General features: G+C 31.7%; 1 protein-coding gene across 5 annotated transcripts in view; it reads right to left on the minus strand.

Annotated features, from left to right (window-relative positions):
* LOC132725201 (helicase with zinc finger domain 2-like) overlaps positions 1–9,794 on the minus strand; it is a 33,106-nt gene extending 23,312 nt beyond the window's left edge. For 2 of the 5 annotated variants that reach the window (XM_060710290.1, XM_060710291.1), the window contains exons 1-2: positions 5,104–5,143; positions 521–4,736 (exon numbers count right to left, since the gene is read on the minus strand). In XM_060710290.1, coding sequence (XP_060566273.1) covers positions 521–536 — 16 coding nt within the window. In that variant the 5' untranslated portion in view covers positions 537–4,736; positions 5,104–5,143. Of the gene's footprint in view, positions 1–520; positions 4,737–5,103; positions 5,144–8,459; positions 8,679–9,716 lie in introns of those variants that run through there. The other 3 variants (XM_060710286.1, XM_060710288.1, XM_060710289.1) reach the window with 3 other exon arrangements.
* Between the last annotated feature and the right edge of the window lie 2,885 nt (positions 9,795–12,679).

Raw genomic sequence — 12,679 nt, forward strand, 5'->3', positions numbered from 1 at the left:
AACGGCAACGTCATGGATATCAAGACAGTAGCAATAGGTTTTTTTCTCCGAAAAAGTCGAGCCACATATCATTCAAATCGCAAAGCCTGTGTAAAATGCGCAAGTACTTGGAGGCACAGTTAAATCCTGTAAAGTTTCTTACAAATTGCGTAAATGGTATAAGCGAAGTTATCCGGGCAAACTTTAAAAACAAAATCATTTAATGACCAAAACTCTGGCAAAAATCATTCCTGTAAAATTTGGAAAGATTACAATAGTAGTTTTTAGAAGTAGTGCGGACAAGTTTTGTGATGGACAGACAGAAAGATGACGGAGAAAAGATCTCTATATTTCGCCGCAACTCTGTTGAAGGCGACACAAACAATATACTTGTAAAAACTTTCGTGTATTTTCAACTTCCTATATATATTTATTTAAGTAAACAATTATTTTGATACAATAAGCTTTGTCATAGTTACAAAATAGCGTTTCTCTCCACGATTATACGACTAACGCTTTATAACTTATTAAAAAAACTTACAATATTGAAGTAGCATTTTGCCATTCGTACGAAAGCTTTGTGGCGTCCTTCATTCCGCAAGATTATGTCTGGACCAATAGAGAAACCGTCTCGTAAAAAAATGAAAACTTTGTTGATAGTGTGGTCAATATCTAAACATCGTTGCCACTTGGAAAAATCCATTGCCAACGCAGCTGCTGCATCGAGATCATTTGAAAGAAATGAACAGAGTTTCTGCAAAAACAATATTGAGAAAAGTATATGTGTAAAGCAATATGAAACGTTCGGATATACACATTTGTACTTAATGACGGTCTAAAGGGGGCAACTCAAAGGTTTTTTATAAACAAGCGGGACATGATGGCCCTAATTTCACTCACTTGATAAAAAATGCTCTTAATAACAAGGAACATAGTATATTGTAAACTATAAATGAAAAGCAGATAAAAAAACTGAAATCACAAAGTTTATATTTGTATCTGACAGTGCATGTGTGAACAAATTACTGGTTGCCATTGCTAAGGGAAAACAATAGTTACGAAAGAAGTCACTGGCTGCAAAATCAATGGTTTCCTCGGAAAACAGTGATTGTTATGGAATACAATGGTAGTTACACTCGTTGATATAACGTTTGCTTAAGAAATCACTGGCTGCTATGTAAAAAGTCAGTGTTTGCTATGAAAGTCATTGGTTGGTATTGACAGTTTACATTTCGCTATGGAAAAAACAATGGTTTCTTTGAAAAATCACTGGTTGATATGGAAGTCAATGGTTGTTAAAGAAAGCAAACGGTTGCTTTTGGTGTCACCGGTTGCTGTAAAAGCCAAAGTCACTAATTGCTATAAGGTAGTCACTCTCTGTAAATGATTTTATAGCGATCAACATTTTAACGACAAAGGATAGTGGGGGCATAACCATAATGGATATAGTGATAATTCTGGCTTGTTGATTAGTTAATCTATGTTACACTGTATCTGACTTTAACTAAAAATTGAGAAAGATTGTATACTCTTCATTGTTGTCAATGCATGTAAAAAGTTACACAGGGCAACAAAATCAACAAGATTAAAAATTTTCTATCACATTTAATTTAAGTACCACATATTAATATACATGAATGTAATTGTTTTGTACAAGACAAAGCAGTACCAATATCATGTATTATTTTATGATTAAAAGTTGAATATGAATATTACAATCCGATTTGTGTTTATCTGTAGGTGTGCTGCTTTAATGTTTTTCTTATAGTGTCATATAACTCATGTGCTTTAAATTTACACCTGTAGTCAAAATATACTATATAACTTTTATAAAAGAGAAACCTGAACATAGTTTTCAATATGATATCAATATACTATCATATTCTTCCTTCTCATGAGAAGGAAGAACTATGTTTGATGAAACTCACTGAGACATGACGATATAAGACTTTCCAAGAAATCCAAAGCATTCATAATGTATATGGAGCGCGCCAATTTAATTTATGGTCAGCGCCATTTTGATATCATGAAGTTTTACTTTTTCAAGGTTTAATTGTCCGGTCAGTTATAGCCCGTTTCAAGTTAAAGGATACTTCATGACTTTGATGCCGTTTAACAATCGTTATCGATTAGATTATGAACGGACTGTTGATTAATTAATAGAATGTAGAAAGCGAGCGGTAGTGAACATTTTAATCAATTTCTCACTGGTCGGAGAACTCTACTTAGCTGTTAAAAATATATATCTTTGAAGATACATATTAATCTTTTTTTCCAGCTTCTCTATCTGGAGTCCTGTTTACCACCATATCTATAACTTTATTATTGCTCTAGAAGGAATTTTGGTAAGGTAAACGTGTTATATACAGTATAGTTTTCATATCATTATTAAAGAAGTATAAATATCATAGTTGCTCTGTGTTCTTTGCCATTAGTTTAGTATTTCCATAACTAGCTTGTGTTAATTTACGCTTGCATTCCTTGCCATCCACGAGGTTTGCGCTTAATTCCCGCACACTGATAATGAAACAAAGTCATTGTTACAGATCTGATTCTCACAGGTAATCATTACTCCTATTAGTTTCTTTCTGGCAAAAGCAGTATAGTACTTTGGAGTCATGCGACTAATCATTCCGATCGTTACTTGAATACACAGCCGAAAGAACAGTATTTGGGGTGTGGTACAAGATGCTGTTGGTTACAATGCCGCCTTATTCAAAGAAGGAAACGCGAGTAATATTTTTCTACAAGTTCTGGAAGGATGCCAACATTGAAAATAGCTTGGGCGCAAAACGTTATATTTTCCAAAACAACCTAGTTAAACATGACCTGTTGAACATGAATTTCATTTTCAGCCCACACAAGAAAAAAGCGAAATTCAAGATTCGAACAGCCCAATTGAGTTTGTACTTGGTATTGATACTGATATTTTGTTCACCACTGTCATCAATTATTAAGTAGTCGTACTTTTCAAGAACTTAATACTACTGTTGAAAGGACACTTGGTCCCTACAATTGCTGTTTGTCAGCAGAGGCATGGAAATACATCCTTTGGTCATGCTCTTTGGTCAAGAGTATAACTGGAAATTTATACAGAACCTTTGCTTAAGAAGCTGTAACCCGTCAAGCGTGGGATGTATTCCAAAATGTGCATAAAGACTGTTCTTATGTTACATTTTCAACATCACCCTTCTTTTGAGTGCCTTATGATATATTGAGTTCATTAAAGGGACACGGTGCTTTTTCAGCTCATTCAGGTCATGGAAATACAATTTTCAACTTTCAGTTCAGTCAATACTTTTGTAGTCTTTTGATAATTGATAAACTGGTAGAAGTGGGGTTACATTTAGCCATATTTTCTATAGAAATGTGATATCTTCATCGGTAGCTTCTGGTGCGCTGTCTTCTCTATGAAGTTTTGGCGTCTGACATACAGTGGCTGGACTTTAGAAAGCATCCAGAGAATGTTTAAATTTACGTTTACAATTACAATAACATATACAATTTTAGAGTTTCTTATGCGTACAGTTGCATCTATGTCGAAAAACAGCGCGGTTATGTGTGATCAGGCCTCTCCAAGACCTACCATACAATTACAGTGAACAGCTGCTACAGTCCCATACTTATCTGCCACAACCCATGGGCGCAATGGCTTCCCACTAAAACGTTGGGAATGAAGAACCTGAAACAAACAAGAAATACGTTTTAAGAGATGCCTAAAACTAATTATTAGCCTAGAATTAAATACAAAATGTAAGCAGTAAAGATTAAAGATATAGTTTTTGGTTAACGTCGCAGCAACCAAGTAGAGGTCATATGGCGAGTAGAACCAACGATATATCGTCAACTCACATGAACGCACGCTGGCGTGACTCAAACCGAGAACGGTTATAGGCAAGTTGTTTAAAGTAAACGAACTTTTATCGCTCCGTCGCAATAAGTATACAATATAATGTTTATGTTTAAAGGGAATATAATCAGATTTAAATTATTATAAAATATATTTATTTTAATGAATAAGTTATTTAATAAAAAAATCATGTTCAGTTAGTGCATATTATTATCGTTACATACCTTGGCTATCACAACTATGTATCCATTGCATTCAACTACTGATTTTTTCTGAACCAGCCGTTGACAAACTGGTTACATTGTACATGCTTCTAAGCCTTTTTAGCTTTTTAATCTTCTTTAGTGTAAGAACTAGGTGTCCAAAGAATTTACAATGCCAATATAAGTTACTGTAGGTAATAATGACACACCACTTTGTTATCTGATAAGTTCCCCCGAGAAATTCTATCTTGTCATTATAACGATTTACTTCCGTTCAACTCAATCCACCACGATATTAAAGATTAGCTGTCATTACTTTTTTATCACTTATCATTATCTCATTTTTTAAATCTATTTACTGTTGTAAACCAAAACAATTTTATCAACTGGTTTATATGACTGATTGAAATTGAATTTAGGCTTTTAAAATGGCCAACTTTCGATTAGAGTTATGATATTAGAAGGTGTATAAAATACATCATTTAATTCAAGCACAGTTATCTCCGATAAAAGGAAGAAACATAACGAAATATTACTAGTTTTTCTAGTTCCTAAGAGATTCACTAGATTTATTTATACCATTTTAATCATATCTACCTTGTGTATTCTAACTAATCTCTCCCTCGGTTGGTTTTTGAGAAGTTTTATCCACCGTGTATCACTCTCAAAAGAGTTAAATTCCGCCTTGTCTGAGAATACTGCCGCTGGTTATAATTATTATATCAATATATTAGTATAAAAAGCATAGTTAATTACAACAATAATCTACACATATGCAGATACACCCGGTACATTGTTTCGTTTGTTTAGACGCAGTAAACTATAATTATGTGTATGGCTTATGAATTATATTAAAACAATTAGCGCAAATATATGTTCAAAGGTAAAAATATGTTTTATATGAATTGTAAATAATGTCCGCGTGTAAATTTTAAATAATATTCGGGAATCATTGCTATCAGTGGGAAGGTTTGAATAAAACTCGAGTTAACAAAATAAATATTAGTAAGGTCCTTACAATATTATTTCAATATATTAATTTAGTATATTTTGGATTACAATTGAACTTACCCATCCATGAGCATCTAATACTTCTCCAATAGTCACACAACTATAATGAAACAAATGGTATTTTTATAATTGATAAATAGACCAATAAAGGAATTACTTACTGTTTTTGGCAAAATAAAAAAAAGTTCAGCTTTACTCTAAAGACGTTTTCAGACTGTATGTTTTAGTTGCAAAGCAAATGTACAATTATCAAAGCAATACAACACTGGCGTCAAATTGTAATTCTATTTAATGAATCATTACGCTCCTTCCAAAATATTTCACTCCTGTAGAATCTTGACAGTATTATTGCTGGAATATCTGTATATTTTACAATTGTTGGTATTAATCAAATAAGGAAATCATTAATGAGGTAGACAAAAGGTTCGGTCGTAGATACTATATGGTACATTAAGAAAATTACCATCTACTTCTGGTATAATGAAAAGACTGGGCGTCCTAAGATTATTCTTTGACCATGTTTTAAACAGAAGAATGGTGTTTGTTTTCGTGAGAAACGATTTCAGTAAAAAAGTGTCCTCCATTTTTTTTAAACTTCGTAGTCTAGAATGTTTATTTGAGTATTTTGGATTCAACATCCAACAAATCCGGCTACCCTGTTTTTCCACATCCTCTTCACTCCATCTTACTTTAAGCGCTATTTTCTCGTAGTTGAAATGTCATTCATTACACGCATTATCAAGTGACTTTTTGAAAGTTTGTCGCTTGCAATAATAACAAAATAGAAAATCTTCTATCCTGTATATGAAGTACTTAATTTTACGAATTCAAGAAATAGAAGGCTTTCACAGTAGGAAATGCTTGTATATCTACGTTTTAAATTGTATTGTACTTATAATCATTCCGTCTGCATAGTCTTCCATAGGCAATAACTTTGTTTTCTTTTTCCGTATATTTTTCGAATATTAAGAGGATATTTTTTCGTTTTTCGTGAAATATGGAATATATTTTCACGAAACATGATAAAATGCCACATATTTTCACAAGCCGGGACGGGAAAAAATAACCTTTTTATTTAATTTCATTATCAAAGAGAAATGGTTATGAACCTCCTTGCCTGAGCACTACGCAACTGCAATTATACAGCGCGGAGCAATATAAGTATCGTCTTGTTTTGCACGCGATATTTAGCGCTAGATTGTGACGTCACGTAAAAAACTTTTTAAACGTCTGTACAGCGTTAATGACTGAATGAAAGATATTGGTGTTCGGATTTATTTTCTTAGTTAGACCATTTTCTATCATTCTAGATAGTTTTCAAAACAAAATTCAACAAAAAAGTTGTTTGTATTTATAAGATTTTTCAAACAAAATGGCGAAAGAAGTCCCTTAAAATAAATATGAGTTTTGACTCCGCCCACTTTCATATTTATATTTCATATTTATTTTTAAAAAATATGAAATATATTTGACTGATATAGCACCATATTTCATGGGTAAAATTAAATAATGATTCGTATTTTATTTGTAATACATTTTTTGTAATATAATATACTGATAAACTGTGATCGTTATCTTTCCACTGTTATCCAAACAAAAAGTTAGTATAAAACATTTAAGCACGATAAACAAAACTGTCCTGAGATATAAAAATATGATCAAAGTCCACCGGTAATCATAGTTAAACTGCAAGTGAACAACCATATAATTGCGCATTTTATGAGATATTTATTCCATTTGACTCTATACGCAGTAAGTAAATCCGCAAATAAATAAATAAATCAGCTAGTTGGTTTGAAATCGGGTGGAACCTTTTTTCTATGTTTATCCCAGTATTAATTCTGTTTTATAAAAAACAAAAAGTACTTTCTTGCAACTTAAAAATATGACACCGCAGATGAAGATCAAGACGTTGTTCTTTGTTTCTTTAATTTTGTTATAAAATACTCAGACATTTAGGAGAAAAAGGGAATTGAAAAGAAAGATACTTCGAATAGAAAATAGATGACATAGAAAAAGTCAAATAACCACATTATTAGTATGTTATTTTTTGGCAATACTGAGAAAAAAGGACTTGTTGGAAGTCCGTCAACCTATTTCAAAACATATGCCTTATGAGCATGGTGCTCTTCTGACCCAGTGTGGCACTCCGGACGCGCAACACCTCATTTATCTATAATATGGCTTTAAATGATATTTATAAATTGCCTGATGCACACTAAATATAAAGTTTAACATAGCTGGTTTTAAGTTCCTCAGGGTGTCTAAAACAATATTTTTGGAAAGAAATTGTATTATTTTACTTTAAAACATAAGAGTAATATGCATTTTCATAAAGTAACGCATTATTTTCTGAAATTAAATTTTAAATGTAAAAATGTTTGTTTATTTAAATTTTATTGTTTTTCCATCAAAATAAAATTTTCAAATAAGTAAGTATCTAAGAGTATCTATGAATACACCCAATCTTACTTAAGTCAAATATGCAAACACGTTACTTATACGAAAGTTAACATAAATAGACTGTCTAATGTATATTTCTTGTCAGATAAAGCAGAAGTAACTTATAGCAGGGGAATGAATAATACATTTTTAGACTTTTTGTTTCATACTTTTTTTTCATCTTTGTTAAAGTTAAATTATTTCCAAAAATATTTGTTATTTTTCAGTGTAAATAAAATGGTTCAATATCAGCATAAAATTAATAGGCTAAAACTATTTGCCAAGACTTAAAGGAACTCCACTGATGTCCAAATGTCTAAAATTTTAATTTCTTATATAGAGCTCGGACACTTAAAACAATAAGGTTTTCAAAGATGATTAAGAAGTTTACTTAAAAAAAAAATGAAAATCATATTTTTTGTGGTATATTTAGTCCGATTTGAATGAAAAACGTCGAAACGCTTATCAATTTTGGTTACTTTTCACAATTAAAATAATAATTCTGGGAAAAATTGAGAGAGCGAATGATCTGAAATTTTGAACACAAGTTACTGGCCCAGACGTACACCAATTGGAACATTAATCTCGAAAAATTATTGCTCGCCCAGTCATGTCAAAAATACCAGCGCAATCCCTTTAATAGTAATTCATTTACAGACAAATTTTGATAATTGTTCCTACTTTTTCGAATACATAACCAAATTCATGATCATATATTATTCATAATCCTTTATTAACACTAACATTGTGCTTAATTATTTTGGTCAAATAAGTAATAAAAAACAACGTGGGCGTTGGCGACTGAAAACGTTTCCTTGAATGTCATTTTTTTCACTTGCTCATTAATTACATCTTTAGCCTTTAATAATACGCACGCACGCACACACGCACGCACACACACACACGCACGCATGCTGATGGATGGAAAATATTTAATAAAAATAATAATAAAAATCAAGTTCAACGATACTCACCTGAAAGAAAATATATCCGCACTTTAAATACCACCGAGCTATTGCTTCTTCTTTCTCTTCATTCCTTTTAGAATATGTTTTAATGTAATCGTTTTTCTCGTCAGAAACTTGTTTAAAAGCTTGCTCAATATATCTCTTTACATCATCGAATTTCTTTTGATGCAAAGCTAAATCTGCCCTTACTATTAACTCGTCCGTCGTCTCAGCCATTTCCATATCCTTTAAAAATGAACATTGATGAACTATTAAAATTCAGTCGTTTGAAAAAAAGGACTCAAAAGCAACAACCTTCTTTTCATCAGTGATACATTGCTTGCGGACCATGTATTATACGTTTGTTAGAACGGGTAACGTAGCCGGATATTTGATCATGAAACAAGACGGAAGTAAAAATACACTACTGAGTATTTATCTCATGATACATGATATTTACAACTATGAATTATGCCGGCTATTGTAGGCGGTGAAATTTTTTCAATTATACCTTGAGTGCATATAAACCACAGGCATAGAAAAAAGCTTGTCTTATGGATTGTTTGCCTTCTAGTGTATCTTCAATTACAATATTTTTGGCTTTTTTGGTCAGTAATCGGATAAGGGCCTTGAACACGATATAAAAAGTATACAAGGAATGGGTACGGTATTTCGCACGAATCTACAAAATTAAACATGATAATGCTGTAAAACAATTGGATTTTTTTTCTAAGATTATCTCATTTAATCGTATAAAAGTCGAAATAACTTGAGTAAATTTATAGATAAAAAAGTAAAATGTATAATTGTTATATACTTATTATTAATATGTGTAAGGAAACCGAAGGTACAAAATGTGTACCTGTTGGTTTTACTTAAATTGTATGACTTAAATAGTATGTCAAGGGGCTTATTAAATTGATTGTGATTGCCAGACATACTTTTCAATCGCATCTTTTCCACAATAGACACGTAATTTCCATTTCATGTCAAAAAAGAGGTGGGGTGGGGGGAAGAATATGTCACTACTAATACATAGAAGTAAGTTTTATGAAAAGTCGGCGAGTTGTTCCCGATGCGCGAATGGTCTTTTAACATAGATATCAATCACATGACAGTTTCTCGGTCATCTGAAAAGTTAATCTTCTGCTAGATATTGACGAAGGCAGTTTACATAACAATCAAAAGAACAATTTTCTCACCTACTGACATCTTTATCAATGTATTAACCATATCCTTAATATTTACGTATACATTTATAATTCATATAGATAAATAACTTACTGTTCTGATTCTTCTTCCCTCTTCGTTCACATACTGTACTGATTTTCATGTGACGATCGCACATTCTGTATCGAACTGCGCAATAAAGATAATAAGATAAAGGTATTTTCGAAAAATCGAAGGCAAAATGCCAAATGTATGATAATAAATGTTACCATTATCAAATGTATACATACTCGTATTATCAGTGTTAAAGTGTTTTGATAGATTATACGGCCATATTTGTTGTTTGTAGATATAGTATAATTGAATAAAAAATTATATTGCAAACAGTCGTTTATAATAAGTCAAAATTACTTTATTAGAGAATAATATAAAATATCTTCATAAATTGATAGTATCCTTGAATATAATGTATTATAACTATTATTCAATGAAAATTGACGATACAAACGTGCAGTATATATCATACATTTATATAATATAAAATATATGTTATCAGTATTTTTGATGTACAATTGAAAATAAACATAAAATTCAGTACGACTGGCCAAAAATATTTACTTTGTGATAAGGATACGGATTTTGACAACTCAATTTAGTTCACATCATAATCATAAATTTTAAAATTTTGACACACTCGATCAACCCCAGGCTGCATTTTTCCCTTTTGAAATTTGTTTTCATAACTATCTAGGGATCTCCCTATTTCCAGATTCCAAGCGCTTTGTTTAAAGTAAATTACTACAAATTGCACATTAACTTTTCGATTTTTTTTCTTTTGTAAATTTGTCCGATGACTTCTGAAAAATCAACATCAACCACTTGTTACAGACACCAAAGTCAGTTAAGGGCAATAACTTACCGTTCTATCCATACATTTCTCTCAAGTTTTGAGAATAAATGAAAGAACTCCTTTTACATAAAGGGAACCAAAATGCTTTTCAGACATTCGACGTACATATATGTGGGTAGGCGTACCAAATGTGCCATTTTTACCGCATTATGACATTCTAAACATGGGTGGCAAGAAGTTATATATAGGTTGTGAAAAATGGTACATTAATTTATGGTTTGAGATATAATTACCTCACCAACCGTGTATTTAACGAACTGTTAAATACACAAGTGCTTTATATTTGCTTGTAATAATTGTCCAAGTAATATAACAACCAAACTTAATATATGAAGCAACATATATTCGATGACCTTTAATTTCTAATTCGCTTATAAAACAGATTTGACCCAACGCGAGCAGATTCTATCTCATCACTTAGACTTTGGCTATACGGGACAGACTTCAGATGTGGTCGAACAGGGTCTTATATGCCATGGCCTTAAGGGGTTATGTTCTGAGTTTATGTTTATATTACGACATAAATAACCTTGGTTTGGTTTGCCTATTTCAGTCGACCAGTTTCTCTGTCAAGTATTTGGCCGATGTTAGTTGGTACAGGATGTTTCAGTCTTGTGACGTGTGACTTGATATTTGGATACGTTGAACATCATGTTCGAATCCAACTCCCACTGTTTAAGGCATTTCAATCCTTCTGATTGCTGACTTGATTGTTAGGGGTAGGTATAAAGCATTATCAGCAGAAAATAGCACGTCCCGTGGGACTTGTTTCAGTGTTATGCCATAGTTTTGCATTTTCAATAGAAATTTTCAAAACCAAAAGGTTTTTCAAAGTCTAAAAAAATGGGGTCTACTTGTTTCTTGCTGAAAACTTTAATATTTTTGTCGTTGATATTTGGTATTTCATCATAGAATCATAGAATTATGTTCCGAATTATGTTTACATAGAGGATATTTGTTTGTTTGTGTGAAAGATAAAATTTTATTTGATCGAGTGAGCTTTAAAACTGTATTCTAACGAGTGGCGTAGCCACGAGTGAGAATACTGTTTTTAAAGTTCACGAGATGAAATAAAATTACATCTTACACAACAAACAAATAAATTTTCTTTTTATTTTATGCTAAAAAACAAGTTAAAACGAAATTTCCTTGATATTAACTTTAAATATTAAAATCTGTTTTCCCCACTGGTAGCCTCTATTGTGAAAATGTATGAATTTCTCATAAAATACAAGAAGTCTTGGGCTGAAAAATAAGTTCGATAATAAACGTTAAATGGCGGTGATATTATTCATTTAATTAAAATAAATATGAATGATTGCTTGTTTTAATAATAAAAACAAACAATTCTAGTAGGAGAAAAAGTCCAACCATCCATCCATATTTCTGTTACTTACTGCGAATTTATATTAGACCTGTAAGCGGCCGCCATTTTTAAAAGTTGTGTATTTCACGGGAGGAAAATAATTGTGTTTGATTCAGAGTGATATCATTTGGATTTGTTAGTCATACACCTTTTTAAAAGAAAGAAAACTTATTTGAGGATTGCAACAGACAATATATAAGTGTTGACAGATGTGTAAACATTAAAAAAACGGCTAGGAAATAGGAAACTTGGATTTGTTGAAAGGCTGCCTTACGAACGCTGGGTTAATTACTTATTCTTCGGGCTGATGGCTATCATTGCTATTCAAGTTTTCATAAAGCAGACGGCAGTTATTGCTCGTTGGATACTTAAATATGCCCAAATGTCATCAAGAACAGTTTTGCATGTGAAAGGAATGTATTTTTCAGCCTGTAAAAATGAAACAAAAAATTAAGAGACGATATTTGGTGATTGGTAATTTGGATGAATAGAAGTAAGTTTTCTTCTTTTAATGACTTTTGACATTTAAGTTATTTATCAATTTCAGCTTTGCTTTTCTCTAAACAGCCTGACATTGTCAAAATTGTCAGCAAAAATAAAATTGAGGTACCACATGGGGAAAATCTTAAAAAAGTAGTTTCGTCATTGAAAAGAGTGAAATTATATTTTGATAATTTTCACTGTGAAATTATCAAATATAATTCGAACGGATAAATCAGTAATCCACTGAAAAGCATAAAATAAATTGGAAAAAGCGGGAAGGTTCAAATGACGTCCGCATGTAAAACTTCTGAGTAAAAT

The sequence above is a fragment of the Ruditapes philippinarum genome, unplaced genomic scaffold, assembly GCF_026571515.1.
Source record: "Ruditapes philippinarum isolate M1 unplaced genomic scaffold, ASM2657151v2 ctg673_1_1_1_1, whole genome shotgun sequence".
Classification (NCBI taxonomy): Eukaryota; Metazoa; Mollusca; class Bivalvia; order Venerida; family Veneridae; genus Ruditapes; species Ruditapes philippinarum.